At 35.4% G+C, this 16,953-nt stretch overlaps 3 protein-coding genes and 1 pseudogene across 3 annotated transcripts; 3 read left to right on the top strand and 1 right to left on the bottom strand.

Annotated features, from left to right (window-relative positions):
• The first annotated feature begins 3,174 nt into the window (after positions 1 to 3,174).
• On the top strand, positions 3,175 to 4,403 carry LOC120201399 (annotated as a pseudogene).
• Positions 4,404 to 7,666: 3,263 nt separating this feature from the next.
• On the bottom strand, positions 7,667 to 9,557 carry LOC120193802. The gene is made up of 5 exons (XM_039196265.1): positions 9,440 to 9,557; positions 9,021 to 9,189; positions 8,639 to 8,722; positions 8,337 to 8,540; positions 7,667 to 8,173 (listed from the first exon to the last, which is right to left on the bottom strand). Exons 1-5 carry the CDS (start codon positions 9,485 to 9,487, stop codon positions 8,085 to 8,087), a joined length of 594 nt encoding a protein of 197 aa, XP_039052196.1. The 5' UTR covers positions 9,488 to 9,557; the 3' UTR covers positions 7,667 to 8,084.
• Positions 9,558 to 13,021: 3,464 nt separating this feature from the next.
• Positions 13,022 to 13,690, top strand: LOC120183355 (VAN3-binding protein-like). Its single transcript, XM_039188099.1, has 3 exons — positions 13,022 to 13,208; positions 13,290 to 13,391; positions 13,476 to 13,690. Exons 1-3 carry the CDS (start codon positions 13,022 to 13,024, stop codon positions 13,688 to 13,690), a joined length of 504 nt encoding a protein of 167 aa, XP_039044030.1.
• Positions 13,691 to 14,286: 596 nt separating this feature from the next.
• Positions 14,287 to 15,959, top strand: LOC120201388 (protein ALP1-like). The gene has a single exon (XM_039202013.1). The coding sequence runs from the start codon at positions 14,376 to 14,378 to the stop codon at positions 15,942 to 15,944; it is 1,569 nt and encodes a 522-aa protein (XP_039057944.1). The 5' UTR covers positions 14,287 to 14,375; the 3' UTR covers positions 15,945 to 15,959.
• The last annotated feature ends 994 nt before the right edge of the window (positions 15,960 to 16,953 follow it).

The following is a 16,953-nucleotide window of genomic DNA, read 5'->3' as shown; positions in this document are numbered from 1 at the left end:
TGTATGATAAGAAAGCAGGATAACTTGTCTGTCAAGCAATATCTCTCATCAGGGAGTAAGGGAGAGAGGGAGAGAGGGAGAGTTGACAAGTTTCAAAGTTTATTGACTAAATAGATATACAAACTGAAGTTGAATGAGTAATGAGATAGTTTATCCCTTGTTTTCATATATGTTTATGGTGCGTATATAAGCTCCTTTTCCTTATCACCATCATCATTCGGTCGAATCTTGAAGGAAAAATGAAGCAAAGAACGTGTTGTTTTCTTATCGTAGCTATTCAGATAATAAGCTGGCTTCACGTATCAACCGTGTCTTCTGCATCTCATGATCATATTGCTCCTCAACAAGGTTTGTAACCCTAAAGAATTTTACATCATTTTTCCTTTCTTTTCTCTTGATGTTTTACTATCTAAATCTCATCAAACGGATACAGTTCCAGAGTTCCCGGGAGTTGCCTTTGACTCTAAACAGGTTCATCACTCTGTCTAATGCTTTTTCTTGCCTTAATTAAATAAGACTAATGGTCTTGGATTCTTTCTTTTTATTGAAAAATCCTTTCTTTTTTCTATTCTCAGGGTGTTGAAGAAACAAAGGGTAGAAGAAAACTGGGGAGAATCGGATCGACGCCACCGAATTGCCAACGAAAGTGCAGCGGATGCACGCCGTGTATCGCCACCCAGATTCCCACAACTTCGGATATGATTGGAACTCAGTATACTAATTACGAGCCCGAAGGATGGACGTGCAAGTGTCATTCCACTTTCTTCAACCCTTAAATTGCTTGCTTGAATCTTCAATCCTTATATTGCTTGCTTGAATCTTCAATCCTTATATTGCTTGCTTGAATCTTCAACAACCCGGTTGCATGATCCCATGTATGAACTGGGTTTGTCTTTCTTTTGTTTCTTTCATCTTCCTGGAATAAAGAACAACCCTAGAAATTTTGGGTGCTTAATCTTCTGAGGTTGTTACTGTAAGAGACGTAGTTACGTGGACAAGTTTTCAAAATTCATGTGTTTAGTTTATGATAATGGTGGTGCCAGTTGAGTATTTTCACCATTTTCTTTTTGCATTTGAAGTTCCATCGTGCATGATAAAATTGTAGCAGAGAGTTGGATTCTTTTTTTTTTTTTGTTTCTCTCACGATAAAATTATACAGCGAAAAGTCACGTCTTCTCACTTTCTTCCTTTTCGGCTTCCACACCACCCCCGCCGCCGCCGCTGACCATTCTTCCATCGTCTCCGACGACGTTAATGTTTCGAGGCTTGAAGCTATAAAATGGCGCCGCTTTTGATATCATGGCCTTTTTCGCCCAAGATGCTTTAGCCTTTTGGGCTAAAACACGGACATAATTATGTCGTTTAGCTGATTTATCCAATGGTCAAATTCCGAAGAAGATCCAGAGGTTGGTAGACGAACAGAATAAACACAAAATATATTTATATTTGTTTGTTTAACTTTAATTAAATATAATTTGTTTGTGTTCATTTATATTTGTTTGTTAAACTTGTAAACAAATACAAACGAATAAATATAAAATTAATTACATTTATATTTGAGAATATTTTTTTTATTTTCAAATAATGTTAAGATTTATATTTTCTTTAATTGGTTTGAATATTTTTATATTTGGGTTTAAAATTTATTGAGTTTTAAAATATTAATGGTTTTAATGTTTAAAATTTATTAGGTCTTAATTTTTTAAATTGGTCTGGAAATAGGGCTGAATATGAACAAATGAATATAAATTAACAGGTTATCGAACGATCACGAACATAAGGGGGTGTTTGGATGGAGAATGTGGGATTTTTATGAGAATGGAATCCATATTCCCCCGTTTGGTTAATCCGGGAATCTCATTCCTGGTAATGTAAGATTACCAATAGTAGATTTTTTGGGGTATATTACCGATAATGTTATTACCTTCATTTCCTTAGGTATTGTTGGATTACCAGCATTTTGGACTAAAATGCCCTTAATTTTTTTCTTTAAAAATATCATTTTTCTATCATTGAATAATAAAAATTTTACGAAAGTTAAATTTCAAATTTATCCTTAAATTATTTTAGATTTACAAAAAATATATATATAATTAAAATTTTATATGAAGTTTAGGGGTTAAAATAAAATTTTACCCTTTAATTAAACTTTTTTATATTTTCAATTTTGTTAAAAAAATTATATAAATTTTATGAATTTAAATTTTTTAAAGAAAATATATAAATATTTTTCAACTTGTTAAAAAAACAAATATATAATAAGGCTAGTTTGGTAAAATATACATTCCAATAATCTTTTATTCATTTAACCAAACACAGTAATCTTACATTCCTGTTAAGCCAACCAAACACAAAATATAACATTCCAGTAATTTTATTCCCTGGTAATCTTACATTTCCACTTGTAATCTTACATTCCGTGAACCAAACGCACCCTAAATTAACGAACGAGCTCTTTGTTCGTGTTCGTTCATTTAATTAAATGAATATAAAATCTTATTTATTTTCGTTTGTTTAATAAATAAATAAACTTCTAATCAAATGGTTCACAAACAATTCACTGAACGTTCGGTTGGTTTGAAAGGCTACATATTAATCAACGAATAAGTAATTAATTATAACACCAAAAATATTAGAGATTTAAATAATTACTACTTTATAATTACTCCAAATTAATAAAAAAAAAAGAAATAACTGCTCTAGTCTAATGCTTAAAATTTTAGCATTGTAAACAAAAATATTAGATTTCACATAATTAACAAGGATGAACTATGTATTTATTACCTAAATTATCAGTTTAAGTTTGTTTTGTATTTAAATTTTTTATTTTATTAAATTATATCTAACGTTTAGTTTTTATTTCATTTTAGTACTCGTCATTAAAAACTTAACGCATTTCGTACATAGCTTATCATTTTTTATCCATTTTTTCAATTGTTTCAATACTTAACATTAAATTTTGAACGTTGTACTAAAATGAAACAATAACTAAACTTTAGGTATGATTTTAAAAAATTAAAAATATAGTCACTAAAACATATTAAAACTGATAGTTTATGTATTAAATCCGTAAAAAAAATAAGTAATCTCTCTAATTATTTGGCTTCGGAGATCTGAGTTTATATTTTTCACTTATCAAAATCTGCATCCATTAATCTCCCCACATTCCTTGATATGACTGATGAAAATTCACCACCTGGGTCTCCCAAAGTAAAGCCCAGATCATAGTTCTGAGGCTAACACATTGCCTAAAGATGATAGCTCACTCGTAAACATAGTTAGAAGGTTTCAGGATTCCATGTCCTTAGCAAAGAGACACAAGTTTTTGGGAAACTCAGCCTGTTGGTCAATTTAAGGATGTTGGGGGACACAAGTTTATCCGAAGGCCCGATCGAGCCGCCGACCCCATTGTCTGAAGTCAAACAGGTGCCTTATAACCTTCCGAGTCAGTACCAATGGACGACGTGAGATATGTATTCCGAAGAGACTTGTAATGAGGTTTACATCCTTTCAAAGAACAATTATGTCGAGGATGATGAGAATATGTTTAGGTTCAATTATTCCAAGGAGTTGTGAAGAAGCTTGTTGCCTTTATTACCGGTGTCCCTGCGAGAATAAGGGGGCGTGATGAAGTTGTGAAGATGGCGGAGATCAATTTCTTATGTGTTCATAAGAAGCTGAGATCAAAGAGACTCGCACCGGTGATGATTAAGGAGGTTACTAGGAGAGTGAATTTGGAGAATATTTGGCAAGCGGCTTATACAGCTGGATTTGTTCTTCCAATACCAATTACTACTTGCCAGTACTGGTAGGTCGTTCAACCCCAGGAAGCTTATTGATGTTGGCTTTTCTAGGCTTGGCCCTTGGATGACGATGAGTCGAACCATTGAACTCTACAAGTTGCCTGATCAACCGATCACCCCTGGATTCAGAAAGATGGAGCTTCACGATGTCCCTTCTGTCACTATGTTGCTTAGACAATACTTGAGCCAGTTTGTTGTTTCTCCCGATTTCGACGAGAATGATGTGAGGCATTGGTTTCTTCCTACGGAGGATGTCGTCGACAGTTACTTGGTTAGATGCATGACATAACCGACTTCCGCAGTTTCTACACTCTTCCCTCATCCATTCTTGGCAACCAGGACTACTCGATTTTGAAAGCTGCCTACTCTTACAACAATGTCTCCACCAAGACTCCACTGCTTCAGTTGAAGAACGATGCGCTCGTCGTTGCTAAGAAGAAGGAATTTGATGTTTTCAAAGCACTGGATGTCATGCACAACGAGTCCTTCCTCAGAGAACTGAAATTCGGACCAGGCGATGGAGAACTTCACTACTACCTGTATAATTATAGGATACAAAATGCATTGAGAACAGCCGAGTTAGGTCTTGTACTCTTATAGCTTTGTATGTTTAAACTTCGGTCCATCGGTCTGTTCCGGATTGCATCATATTTCATGTTCCACTGCATCCACAGTCGAGAATCTGGTTTGCAGTGCATGAAAGAGCAGCCTTGATTGTGTTGACAAATATTGTTCTATGGACACCAACAATGTTGAGATTTTGCATGTGGTTTGTTTCTCAGTTTTTACAATGCTATCTCACTGGTTATGGTTATGTGTGTGTGTGTGTCCCAATCATTTATCATGATTAGAAGGAATTTGAATGTATGACAGGGATTCTTACAGGGATGAATGATGATGATGATGGATAGGTGGCTAGATGATGATCCATATACGCTGCATCCTTGAAGGGGTCATTCTAGTCTATCCTGTCAAGAATGGCAAAATATGTAAGAACTGTAACTTTATATGCCCCAAATACATCTGTAATATATCTTGAACCCAACAGCATCACAAGGGCCCCCCATGTCCTAATCCATGAATATGCCAATGTTAATTACTGAATTAAACAAATAATACATGGAGGGGGCAAATTCAGAGAACTTTCAGAAAGAATTGGACGAGTTGTTCCCCTTCCACTCAGTATGGCGATTAGTCGTGACATTTTTTTTAGCTTTTTAGTCCATAAAGCCAAAGAATCTTACAAGCTTTTTAGATGCTTTTCACAGCATTTGGATTAACTTAACCCTATATCAACACCTTCCATTCATGGATTTCATAAGACTAGAACCTTGACCTGCAAGTTACAACTAGATCAGTAGCTTGTTGGTCCTAAAGATTGCACTTATGCCACTAAACATATACGAATTCATCCCGACTCCTCAATAAAATCTCAACTTCGTCTCTAAACACATTCCGATCATTTGAATCGAGTGTAAACTCGAGTCATTAATGGAGGCACAATTGTGACTATATCAAACAACTAAGAAAAGGCAGTATCGCTCGTACCGGGACCGACGCATTGTTTATATGAGCAAATTTGAGATTCTAGCATCAGCATATGCTTGGATAAATTGCTCTCATGAGCATCATATATCTATGTTTATTGAAAGATAATATTAGCAAGAACATAGTCAATGATATCACCTCCTTGCATTTACGTGTTCGAATTTCGTGTTTTATTATGTTAAAAATTATAAAATCTTATACGCTAATACTGGTATTAAAACCCGTACTGTTTGTTTAACATAAAAGCATATCCACTTTATGCTACTTTTTGTTTTGTGCCATTGCAAATCTTTGGATAAGCTTAGACTTTTGTCAAGCTCACATTGGTTGATCCTTTTGTAAAGGGATGGGTTTTTATTCTTCTTCTTCTTCCTCCTCGATTTCTTTGTCTAACAAAGACAGCCATTACTCGAACTATATTCCTTAATCAATGAGCCATTAACATTAACAAAAACAGTCGATCGAGTCTTCGTTCGGTCAGCGCCTATCGTAGATTTTGAATTCGAACATGCTCTAGCACGATACTATACTTGTGGTGTACATTTTTAAGTGTCCAATGATCATCCAAAATCTTATTGTTTGCATTTACCAATGAGGTAATTACCCATAAAAGTGGAATGCATTCTGCTTGAACATTTACACACCATCATCCCTTGCCACAAGGAACGTACTAGTAGTAGAAACAAATGTAATCAGTATCTTATCGTTCTACGTTTCGTCCTAGTATTAGTGTGTATTCATATCCGGACTCCGGTAATCGGTCGGTTGGGAAGATTAAACGAGTCTTCGTTTAGTAAAATTTTAGATTTAAATACTTAATAAATCTTTATTACCTCATGTATGTGATGTCATCTCGTACATCACCATCACTTCCGAAGTTGTTTTCACCTTCTATAAATGCCCTACAACTTCTCATCATTTTCTTTTCACTCAGAAGGAACAAAGGTTTCTCAGCTCCTGCAATATACTAAACGTGCAGCTTTTGTTTAGGATGGAGCTCAAGCGAAACTGTGGTGATAACTGGTCGTTCCAATCGATAAGACGAGGTAATCTACCTGACTAGACCAGTCGTGCTGCAAATACATACATACATGTATAAAGAAAAAGGCAGGTTGGTAATTGTGAGGGGGAAGGAAGGTGACAGAAGAGAGGGAGCACACGGAGTTGTGTCTAGCATGAGAGACTCATGCTTGAAGCTTTATGTGCTTGCTCTCTTCTGTCACGCACCTCTCTCGCTTCCTCCCCTGTACATATGTACAGACTAGTCGTTATAACTATTTGATATCTAATTTATTGATCAACCAATAAGATTTAAGTATCGTAAAAATTTAAGCTTATTTCATTCACAACATTAAAATTTGAATCTTAGACATTATTTACGAGACTTAGTATCTCGTCTTACTATATCGATTGCTAATCTATAAGTTTCTAGAAAAATTATAAAAAAAGGACAATTTTAATAGTCACAGAGAATAGTAAATATAAAGTTGAAATGGCCTGTCGTCAACTCTACCTGCAACAGGTTTTTAGAAGCGCAAACTTCTAAATTTGAACCACAGGACACAAGTAGGCCTACTTCCGGCACGGTGGTTCTCCGCCGAAGAAGACCACCATTGCGGTTTCCTTCAAGGGAGGAAATGGTAGCATATGTGCCTTTTGATGGGCGACAGCGAATTTGAAAGCTGGTCGTTTCGTATCGGTCCACGTCATTCCAGCAATCACCTCTATCCAAGCTCCATGTAACACTGAAGTTGTTTTTGTACAGGAAATATTGCTGAGCTAGTTTTTTAGATGCATATGTAACACTAAAATCTTCAGCAATGTGTAGTACAGGAAGCTGAAGGGTCCTGTGGCACCTAATACTATCCTGAAGTGTGCTCAGACAGAAGAATTAGCTCGAATAGCACTGAAATGTTCAGAACTTAGATGCAGGGAAAGATCTGATCTTGACACTCGGGTTCTACCGGTACTCGAAAGATTTGACGATATTGCACATATGCAAGTTTAAAGTCGTAAAAGAACAATGCATATGTTCCGACACACTTCTGTCCAATCTTTCAAGTTAAAAACTGTCAGCAGAACTGATTCTCGGCTTAAGCACGATTCTGTATATTTAAAACCATCAGCAGCAATGTGAGGGATATCCATCACATTGCTGTCCCTCACATTGCTGCAGATGGCTCTAAATATGAGCACAAGAGCAATAGAGGCATGGCTTAAGAAACACAACAAACTTCCAATTACAAAGCATAAGCTTCAGCATTCCGTGTCAACTCGCACACTACGCTCTGCTATATATGACTGGAAGTCACAGGTGACATTATCTAGTACATTATATTAAGCAGGTTCCATGACATGGTTCGTTTTCGAGGAAGTTGCAACTTACAAGACATTGTTCCAAGATGAAAAAGAAGCAACCATCCATCCATCCATCCCCCGCACCGAAGAAATCAAATAGGAATAGACAGAAAAAAAATGTGGGCACAGGGTGATGTATACAATTAGATTTGCACATAAAATGTGATTTTGCACATCCCTTTTAGTATGCATGAAAGAAGGCAAACTCTAGTATATATATTTTTCTATTCATTAAGCTGTCTTAGAATATAATTCAGAATGTAAATCCTTGGCATTTTCTATTATTATATGCATGATCTGGATCCTGAGAGAAAAAGGGACCTGGGATATTATCTTTGAAGAAATCCAGTTTTGAATGCTAAAACATCTCAGGCGTCAAACTTGTGTGAACTCTAGAGCATTTGCATCTGGATCTCGTGTAAAAATTGCCGGCCTCCCAGATCGGCTAAGAGTGTAGGGAATGCCTGCAATATATAACAATATCACAATAAGATATCCTCCTCCTGTTTGTAACTTACAGAGCTACATGAGAAATCTGCCATTAGAAAGCTAGAAACTAAAAGATGCCATGCAAATTAGCATACAATGAAATATTGCTCGGCATGGATGACCCTGGAATAAGCTTACCAGCTTTGTCAAGGATTGCTTGCAGCTTAGATACATCTCGAATCGAAATACAAGCATGACGGTCACGGCCTCCATGTTCGGGTCTTCCGGTTAAGGGGTCTGGATTCGGAAGTTCCATCAAATGAATCATCTCAGAACCTACCCACAACCAAGCACCTCTATATGGAAGCTTATCATGAGGCCTAGCCTCATTTATTTCAAGACCTAAACATTTAGAAGCAGATGCTCAGTTTCTATCTCTCTTCTTTCATACGAAAGAACAAATAAATATCTAATATCAGTGTAGAAAATGGAATACATACCTAAAATATTCTGATAAAATTCAAGGGATCTTTCAAGATTTTCACACAGAATCCCGACATGGTGCATCCCAACAACTCCATAATCTACATCAATGAAGATGCTTCAATTGTAATTTCACCCAAAATTGGAAAAGCATCAAATGTAGGAATATCAATTCTCAACAACAACAAAAAAAGGACCCAAAAAACAAGAACTTTCTTTAATGATTTTAAAATAGAAAAGTTAGAATATGCTCGAAAAGCCAGATGATCCATGACAGGGTTAGAATTGATCCCCATTTCATTCTCTTGAGCTCTGAATAACTCACAACCATGGCTTCCAATACAGAAAAATATATTGCAACATAACAAAACAACACTGAATTAGAGCAGAACAAGCAACCTATCTTGTCACTGGTACTAGCTGGTTCTTTGTTGAGTACATTTCCTTCAACGGAACCTGCAGCTTTTGTCTTGAAACTCAACCTTCGACATCTCCCATCTCCAGTATAAGCATGGGAAACTTTGGATAGAGTATGTGCAGATAGGGCACTTAAAATTGAACGATTCAGCTGTCAAACAGAATACAGAAATAAATAAAAGGAAAAGGGCAATTAAAAACATCGAACTCAAATTTCAGCTCAATTTGTGCGTAATTCAAGAGAAAAGCTTCGAATTTCAGATCCCCTAACCTAAGAACAAGTTCTCATATTCGGATCGAATAATAAATCCCAAAAATATTCAAAATCAGCTATCAACATAATTCTCAGCCAAATCTTAATAAACTATAAATCATTTAACCGATAAACTAATGAAGTTTACCTTGTATTGAAGAGAAATTGGTGCAGAAAGACTGAGCAGAGACGCCATGGCTAAGCTTCACTCTGCTTTGTCAATCCTTTCCCTTTATTATTTTTGTTGCTTTTGTGAACCCTCTGCAAATTCAAACCATTCATTAATCCATGGCTCAGATCTTCGGAAATGAACATAAATCTCATCCACTAGTTGAGAATTGGGGTATTTCTGCAAAAAATCAAAACAACACAGCTGAATTGTTTTTGTTTCATTTTAGCACAGTTCAAAATTTAATGTTAAATTAAAAAAAAATTAACGTTAAATTTTAAAAAAATTAAAAATTTAAATACTAAAATAGACAAAAATGATAGTTTATGCACTAAAAACGTTAAATTTTTAATAGTGGGTTACTAAAATGAAACAAAAACTAAAAGTATTATATGATTTTAAAAATTTTGATAGTTTAAGTACTAAAATGATACCTCATGTACTAAACGAGTTAATTTTTTCATGGTGAGTTACTAAAATGAAACAAAAATTAAATGTAGGATATGATTTTGAAAATTTTAATAGTTTAAATACTACAATAGGCTAAAACTAATAATTTATGTATTAAATACGTAGTTTACCCTAAAAATTATTATTTGCTCTCTATTTGATTACCGGCTAGCTTACGAGGGGTCAAACTGTTATATACATTTTTTACCTATTTAAAATTTTGTATTTTTTAAATGATTAAATTACATATTTAGTACTTAAACTATCAGTTTTAGTCTATTTTAATATCTAAACTTTTAATTTTTTCAAAATCATGCCTAACGTTTAATTTTTATTTTAGTACATGTCGTCAAAAATTTAACGTGTTTAGTACTTAAACTATCAATTTTTGTCCATTTTAGTATATAAATTCTCAATCTTTTCAAATCTTAACGTTAAATTTGGAACAGAAATACTAAAACGAAACAAAAACTAAAGTTTTTAACGGTTGGTACCAAAACGAAACAAAAACTAAACTTAAGGGATGATTTAAAAAAATTAAAAGCTTAGATATTAAAACGAATCAAAACTGATAGTTTAGGTACTAAACGTATGATTTACCCTTTTTCAATTTAATATCAAATATGATTTTTTTTAATATGGAATAATTTCCCCGTAACGAGTGCTTCTCTTCATGTGGAAAGTCAAAGTGCCGTGCTCGTTAGAAAACGAGTAACGAATTCAAAGTCATAATAATTTACTTACAACATAATTAATCATTAATATTAATCACGTGTTTTTTCATTTTGGATTAGATATATTTTGTTGAACCGAATAAGAATCATAAATTAATTAATTAATTAATTAATCACATAACAATGATTATAAGATGCTCTAATCTTATGTGACTAATTGGATTGGAACACGACAAGTGTGGGAGTTAGTACAAGGATGTTCCACTTAATCTAGTACTAGTAGTTACGAGATGGAACAATTCAAGGACTACAAGAATAAAACTGTTGCTTAATAATGAAATAGGTGATCAAACTATAGCGCTTTTTATAAATGTGTGCTTAAACCTTTTTTTAATGATTCAGATGTCTAACGTTACAAGTGTTACTATTTTAGGTGTTCGGCTCGTAAACGATGTCAATTTTTTTCTGTTAAGTGAAACGTGCCATGTTCTGGTGATTTTTAACAAATCATTTAAAATTAAAAATATATTTTAAAAAATAAAAAATTCAAAATAGCCCAAAAACTTGGAAAACCATCGTTTCAACCCCTAAACTCACGTCGACCACCACCCTTTGCCGTCGACAAAGCTCTACTCAACCTCACCTCCCTCAATAACCCCATGAAATCATGACTGGTCGGCGGCTGATCAACGACGAATCGATGTTTTGTATCTTGCGAACCCTGAACTAAAAATCACGCCCTCATGTGATTCCGACGGTAATCGGTGATAACTATGAGAATGAATGACTAAGAAGATAATAGAGACTACGTTGACGACGATGGTCGTGGCCAAAAAAGATTGATGGTGACATATTAGAGTACGAGATTTATAATTTTTAGGGATTTAAGATATTCGATAGTCAACCTTGAATATTTAAAAGATTGTTAATTTAAATTTCAACATTTTAAATGTTATTTTAATATCTAAACACACTTTTAATTTGATTTGGATTAAGAGAGATTTATTCAACCCAAACTTTAGAGTTAAAACTCACATTCAACTTGACATGTATAAATATATAAAAAAAATATTCAAAATAGAGAAATAATTGAAAAAAAATATAGGGTCATTATAACAATTATACATAATCATAAAAATATAGAGAATAATTGTATTTTTATCTTGGGTTAAAAAATTTCACCTTAAATTTGAATTCCATCCGATCTCATCATTTATAAAACTCGATTCGGCTAAATTTAAATTAAAAATAATTTTATAAAATCAACTTTCTTGGTCAAAGCTCAACATTAAGTGTGTTGTCAACTTTAATTACCATAATGATAAAATATAAATTCAAAGCTTTTGCCTTGAAGAAAAATTATGACGTCACATAAGCCAACTGTAAACCCACAAGCCAATTATGTAGTTTGATTTTTAATTTTTTATTTTATATAAAAAAGTATTATGCATATTAATTTTCCAATTAATTAAAATATTTACTTATTTATCTAATATAAAAACTATAGTAAATAAAATAGGATAAAGCCATAAAGGCCACCCAACTATAAAATAGTTTAATTTGATCCTAAAAATTTGCAAACAAGTAATTGAATTTAGGTTTCAATTTTATTTTAGTCACTAACTTAAGTTTCATTTACATTTTAATAGCCTATGATTATAGTGATACATGTTATGATTTAGTTTGAGAAAAAAATTACAACCTAGCCCCTTAGAAAAGGTTAAACTACACAATAGTACCTAAACTATTAATTCTAGTTCGTTTTAATACCTAAACTTTATTTTTTTTCAAAATCATACCTAACTTTTAGTTTTCGTTTCATTTTAGTATTCGCCGTTAAAAACTTAACGCATTTAATACATAAACTTTGTATTTAAATTATAGTTGCTTAAATTATATTAAGATAATGATCAATGAAAGGAGTTTTTGGTTGAACCTTTCAAGCTTCATATAGACTTTGTAGGACACGTAGTTTCTTTCCAACTCAAGCAAGGAATAAGGATAACCTTATCCTAATTCTTTACCCTTTTAAGTTACTCCGCTTTGCCTTCCTACTCCCTATTTCCGTTTTAACGAACCTTCGGTCCAACTTTCCTTATTCCCAAACGTGTATTCACTGCACCGAGTAGGATTAAATTATTTTTAGGGTAAACTATAAAAATAGTCCCCAAACTTTTAGGACAATTGAATTTTGGTCACCCAACTTTGAAACTTTCAATACAATCATCAAATTTTTAGTTTGTTTTCATTTTTGTCCCTATCGTTACCTCCCGTTAGTTTTTGCTGATGTGGCACTTAACCCCATTAATTTTTCTTACGTGGCAGCTTCTTATTCCTCATCCTCTTCTGTTTTTTATTCTTCTTCCTTCTTCTTCTTTAAAGCAATCATCTTCAGCTTCAAAACCCGATTCCAAAATCGACCCAATATGCAGGAATAATGGACGAACCGCTGACAAAGACGGATATGGTCGTGGCATCAATCGCAACCCTAATTGATGCACAATGCGTAGAGGCTACTGAAGCCATGGGAGTCAAACGTGAACATTTGGCCTCAGTAATCAGCTCTGCCGTCAATGTACGGACCGCCGAAGATATAACGACATTAAACGCTGGCGCCACCACATGTATACAATGATAAACCTTAATCCAATGAAATATTTAGTGTTATTTTATCATTGAATATATCTTTGGGTTTCGATGTTTAGCATTAAGAGGGGTTGTCATATTGAAAGCAAGGGTGTTGAAGGAAGCATGGAACATAACAACTGTTATTTCGGTGGAGAAAGACGGTAGCAATGGAAATAACGGTGGCTCTAATGGAGGCTTTAGCGAATAGCTTCTTCCCGATGAGAATTTACTGGGGATTTGCAGTAGAGAATTGCTTGCTAAAGTTTATGTTTCTCAAACGCAAAAGAAAAAAAGTCTTTTTTATCCATGCATTAATTTCATATTTCTGGAGGACAGAGAGAACTGGAGATACTTCGGGTTAAAGACGGCGATACGCGGGGTCGTGGAGTTTGAGTGCAAGAACAAGAAGGAACATGATGTTTGGGCTCAGGGTGTGTCGAGGCTGCTCACCATAGCTGCAGATAAGAACAACATATAATAGAGTTTGAAAGATCAAATGTGTAATGTTGTGATATTTTGAATGGCTTTTTGTGGGTGTTTTTGTGCAATATTTTTGAACTAGAAAAAAGAAGTATAAAATGTTCTATGGATATTGTAATCGAAATTAATGTGATCCAAAGTTGATGTTGTTGGTATTTTGGAGTGATGGAATGGTCAAAAAGATGATTGCTTTGAAGAAGAATAAGAAGGAATGAAGAAAAAGAAAAAGTAGAAGAGGAGGAAGAAAAAGAAGCTGCCACGTCAGAAAAGTTAACGGGGTTAATTGCCACATCACCAAAAACTAGCGGGAGATAACGATAGAGATCAAAATGAAAACAATCTACAAGTTTGATGATTGTATTGCAAGTTAGGTGACCAAATGCAAGATCCCTAAAAGTTTTGTAACTATTTTTATAGTTTACCCTTATTTTTAATAGAATAAAATAAACCGCACATGAACAAAAGAAAGTCAAATCAGCGTCAAACGCCACCGCGTTCACACTTTCCCTCCCCCACGCGCTTCCCCTTTACCTCTAACCGTGTCCCCTGATGCGTACATAAAGAAAACTAAGTGATCTTCGTTTCACATCTCCGGTTTCACAGCTTTCAAATCTCTTGCTCTTTTCACATTTGGTCAATTCAAATTCGGTCAAAAGAAAAACCCAGATCTTGTGTTTGTTTTCATGGAAATCGGGTCTTTCGCATTGCTTTCTCCAGAAGATTTATGTTTTAATTTCAACAATAACAGCGGCAGGGGCGATTTCTCGTGTTTTCTGGATATGGAAAGTGGGTTCAACGGGAACTACAACAAGAAGAGGAGTAGACAGGATATTGATGAATCTGTAGTGAACGAGAAGAGTGGGTTTGGTGATATACTTTCTTCCATTTTGATGTTGGGTGAGGAAGCAAAGCAAGAGCAGGAGCAAGAACAGCAGCTTCAATGGTTTGCTGATTCCGATCAACAAACAGCGTTCTTCGATCGCAGTTATGATGAAAAAGTTGAAGAAATGAATGGGTTTTTTGATCAATTCGAGAACCAGTATTCTGAAATGAACCAGCTGGATGATTCCAGAAACAAACGGCCGCGTAATTCGGGTTTAGCTGCCGTTGCTGCGACGGCGAAGATGGTTTCAGTCGGGTCGGGCAATGTGAGCCCGTCGCAACCGGGTACCGGAACCGGCCAGCAAAGGCGGTTATGGGTGAAGGACCGATCAAAGGACTGGTGGGATAAGTGTAGCCACCCGGATTTCCCCGACGAGGAGTTCAAACGCGCGTTTCGGATGAGCAAAGCCACGTTCAACATGGTCTGCGAGGAGCTTGAACCAGCGGTGATGAAAAAAAACACGATGCTCCGCGATGCAATCCCGGTTCGTCAGCGCGTGGCGGTTTGCATCTGGCGGCTAGCCACCGGTGAACCGCTCCGGATGGTATCGAAACGGTTCGGGTTGGGGATCTCGACTTGTCATAAGCTGGTATTGGAGGTCTGCGCCGCCATAAAAACCGTTTTGATGCCCAAATTCGTTCAATGGCCCGACGAAAACAAGACGAAGAGAATCAAACAAGAATTCGAATCCGCCACCGGAATCCCAAACGTCGGCGGATCGATGTACACGACACACATCCCCATCATCGCACCGAAAGGAAACGTCGCGGCGTACTTCAACAAAAAACACACGGAGAGGAACCAAAAAACTTCGTACTCAATCACCCTCCAAGGCGTCGTCGATCAAACCGGAGCTTTCATCGACGTATGCATCGGCTGGCCCGGTTCGATGTCCGATGACCAAGTTCTAGAGAAATCAGCATTTTACCAAAGAGCCACAAGGGGCCATTTGAAGGACGTTTGGGTGGCGGGGAACAAAGGGTACCCATTAATGGACTGGGTTTTGGTCCCATACACTCACCAAAACCTCACCTGGGGTAAACACGCCTTCAACGAGAAGATCGGAGAAATCGAAAAGGTGGCCAAGGACGCTTTCGCGAGGCTGAAAGGACGATGGTCCTGCTTGCAAAAGAGAACCGAGGTGAAGCTTCAAGAGTTGCCGATCGTGCTCGGTGCTTGCTGCGTTTTGCATAATATCTGCGAGATGAGGAACGAGACGATGGATCCCGAGCTCAAATTCGAGCTTTTCGACGACGAGGTGGTACCGGAAAATAAAGTAAGGTCCATGGCTGCCGCACAAGCCAGGGATCACATCGCTCACAATTTGTTGCACCATGCTGGCCGTGCCAAAGCCGCTGGTTTTTTATAACCTCTGGTTTTTTGTATTATCATTGGTTAGTGTTTTTGATTTAGGAATCTTTGCTTGTAATTCTTTTGGGGTATGGCAATAAAGATTGTAATTGTTTAGTAATTTTTTTCCCACAAACAATGATAAAATTATAATAAGCATTTTTATTATAAAATTAATATTTTAAAAAAAAAATCTAATTTTTTTTATAGAAAAAAAAAACGCTCTGTATTGATCTAGAATTCATGATCTAAGGGAACATGATTAAACAAAAACGGAAAATTTGACTAACTGACCAAATGTGTTTGCTCATTATAAACTTAAGAATAATAAATAAAAAATAAAATAATTATGATTAGTTTTAATTTTATGGGTAAATTATGTGTTTAGTACCTAAACTTTTAATTTTTTTTCAAAATCACACTTACTCTTTATTCTTTATTTCATTTTAGTATCATACCGTTAAAAACTTACGAACATGCTCATCGGCCACTGCATCTATAGTCGTCGATCGTCACATCCATCGGCCGATGAAGTTCAAACTTTCTAGCACGCACCTTTTCAACCCCTGAACGATGAACTCTTCGACTTCTTCATCCTCCAATCTTATTCGTCAACCGTCTGATGGGCATGAAATTGGATTATGTTGGTCAATTTGTCAATCTCTCGTGGTCCACCGTTCGGATTGGTCGTCCGTCCACCGAAGCTATGCCCCTGTCAGCATGTATGTTAAGTTTTTAATGGCATGTACTAAAATGAAATAAAAACTAAACATTAGGTATGATTTTGAAAAGAAAAAAAAAATATTTTGATACTCAAACATACCCAAATTAATAGTTTATGTACTAAATGTATAATTCACCCTAATCTTATTTATGAAAAAAGTAATCTATATGTAAAAAATAAACACCAACATAAGCCTCAATAGCTGAGCTGAGCTTAAGCTTAAGCTAATCTGATAAACTTGTCATGTTCTTATTTGTTTATGAGAAATAATAGCTTTGGCTCATGAGGATGATTATTTAATAAT

Source organism: Hibiscus syriacus, unplaced genomic scaffold (assembly GCF_006381635.1).
Source record: "Hibiscus syriacus cultivar Baekdansim isolate YM2019G1 unplaced genomic scaffold, ASM638163v2 tig00000340_pilon, whole genome shotgun sequence".
Taxonomy (NCBI): domain Eukaryota; kingdom Viridiplantae; phylum Streptophyta; class Magnoliopsida; order Malvales; family Malvaceae; genus Hibiscus; species Hibiscus syriacus.
Note: the sequence above shows the minus strand (reverse complement) of the source record. Positions and strands in the feature narration are given on the sequence as shown.

What these genes read in the sequence shown, in the direction of transcription:
- LOC120193802 (XM_039196265.1), bottom strand. Translation starts at nt 9,487, where the DNA reads ATGGCGTCTCTGCTCAGTCTTTCTGCACCAATTTCTCTTCAATACAAG. An exon ending in TAGTACCAGTGACAAGATAG is followed by an intron (nt 8,723 to 9,020) that starts GTTGCTTGTTCT and finishes TCATTGATGTAG; the next exon opens with ATTATGGAGTTGTTGGGATG. An exon ending in ATTTTATCAGAATATTTTAG is followed by an intron (nt 8,541 to 8,638) that starts GTATGTATTCCA and finishes CTAAATGTTTAG; the next exon opens with GTCTTGAAATAAATGAGGCT.
- LOC120183355 (XM_039188099.1), top strand. Translation starts at nt 13,022, where the DNA reads ATGGACGAACCGCTGACAAAGACGGATATGGTCGTGGCATCAATCGCA. An exon ending in AAACGCTGGCGCCACCACAT is followed by an intron (nt 13,209 to 13,289) that starts GTATACAATGAT and finishes TTCGATGTTTAG; the next exon opens with CATTAAGAGGGGTTGTCATA. An exon ending in CGGTAGCAATGGAAATAACG is followed by an intron (nt 13,392 to 13,475) that starts GTGGCTCTAATG and finishes TGCTTGCTAAAG; the next exon opens with TTTATGTTTCTCAAACGCAA.
- LOC120201388 (XM_039202013.1), top strand. Translation starts at nt 14,376, where the DNA reads ATGGAAATCGGGTCTTTCGCATTGCTTTCTCCAGAAGATTTATGTTTT.